The sequence below is a fragment of the Pygoscelis adeliae genome, unplaced genomic scaffold, assembly GCF_000699105.1.
Source record: "Pygoscelis adeliae isolate BGI_AS28 unplaced genomic scaffold, ASM69910v1 Scaffold75, whole genome shotgun sequence".
NCBI classification, from domain to species: domain Eukaryota; kingdom Metazoa; phylum Chordata; class Aves; order Sphenisciformes; family Spheniscidae; genus Pygoscelis; species Pygoscelis adeliae.
In genome coordinates, this window is record NW_008824772.1 from 5,045,925 (window position 1) to 5,047,132 (window position 1,208).

The 1,208-nt window shown below is 64.7% G+C and overlaps 1 protein-coding gene across 1 annotated transcript in view; it reads right to left on the reverse strand.

Annotated features, from left to right (window-relative positions):
• EPN3 (epsin 3) overlaps positions 1 to 973 on the reverse strand; it is a 5,125-nt gene extending 4,152 nt beyond the window's left edge. The window contains exons 1-2 of the mRNA XM_009323802.1: positions 403 to 973; positions 6 to 93 (exon numbers count right to left, since the gene is read on the reverse strand). Of these exons, the coding sequence (XP_009322077.1) occupies positions 6 to 93; positions 403 to 973 (659 nt within the window). The remainder of the gene's footprint in view (positions 1 to 5; positions 94 to 402) is intronic.
• Positions 974 to 1,208: the final 235 nt, after the last annotated feature.

Genomic DNA, 1,208 nt, shown 5'->3' on the forward strand with positions numbered 1-1,208 from the left:
CCAGCGCAAGCTGCAGCTGCAGCTCCTCCTCGCCCGTCGTCTGGGGCCTCGCTTGCTCCAGGTCAGAGGCAAACCGTGGGGATGAGGATGATGCTGGGAGATAACAGGGAAGAAGCAGCGTCAGGATCGGGGTATTTTGGGGAGCGCATCAGCAGCCTCCCCCAGGCCCCATCCCAACGCCCGCAGCTCCGCAGCATGGCTTCCCCAGGGGACGCAGCCCCACATTAGAGCTCCCTACCACAAATGAGCCATGGGTTTAAGGTTTGGGGCGCCGCCAGCTGGGGAGCGATGGGCACCAGGAGGGTGCAAACCAAATGCAACGCCTGCCTCCACCCCACAGCGAGCCCGAGCGAGCCGCCAGCCCTGCGAACGAGCCCCCAGGCCCCTGCCAGCAGCACTCACAGTTAAAGGAGGAAGGCGAGCCCCGCGCCCGGCCGTAGTCGTCACCGTAGGGCGATGCGCGGCGGCCATAGGCGACCTGGTGGCTGCCGCTGCCCATGCCCTCGAGGGCCATGCGCTCCTTGGTCTGCAGCGCGTGCGCCCGCTCTTGCTTCAGCCGCTCCTCGTCCTTCAGCAGTGCCATCACCTGCTTCACCTTCTCTCGGATGTTGATGCCCTGGTCCTTGCCGTCCCGGTCCACGTACTGGAAGTCCTTCAGCGTCTGGATGGTGTAGAGGTTCTCCCGGCATTGGTGGGTCACCTTCTCAGAGCCAGTTTTGATGAGGTAGTCCAGGAGGGTGAGGGCTTTGTAGACGTGACGCCAGTTCTTGCCACTGTCGTTCAGCCGCCGCCAGATCATGCCCATGACCTCGGCAAAGGCCACCGTGTTGAAGGTGAGGTCGGCGATCTCCGACATCAAGGAGCTGGGGGGTCCCCAGGGATCGTTGGAGGTGGCCTCCCGCACCTTGATCTCTGCCTCCGAGTAGTTGTGCACGATGTTTTTCACCTGCCGGCGCAGCGCCGAGGTCGTCATGGCTGTGCGGTGCCGGAGACCCGCCGGTGGCGGGCAGGAATGGTGGAGAAGGGATGGGTGCTCACGGCCACGGCCTCACTGGCGCCTGCAGCGGGGAATGGGGACACAAAGACCTCAGCACCGCCCCAAACCACTGAGACCCGTCCCCAGAGCCCCCGGCTGGATCCTGGGACACTTCTCGAGGTGGAAGTGCCCATCGTCAGGGCATCAGGTGCACTATGCCGGGCTGGGGCTG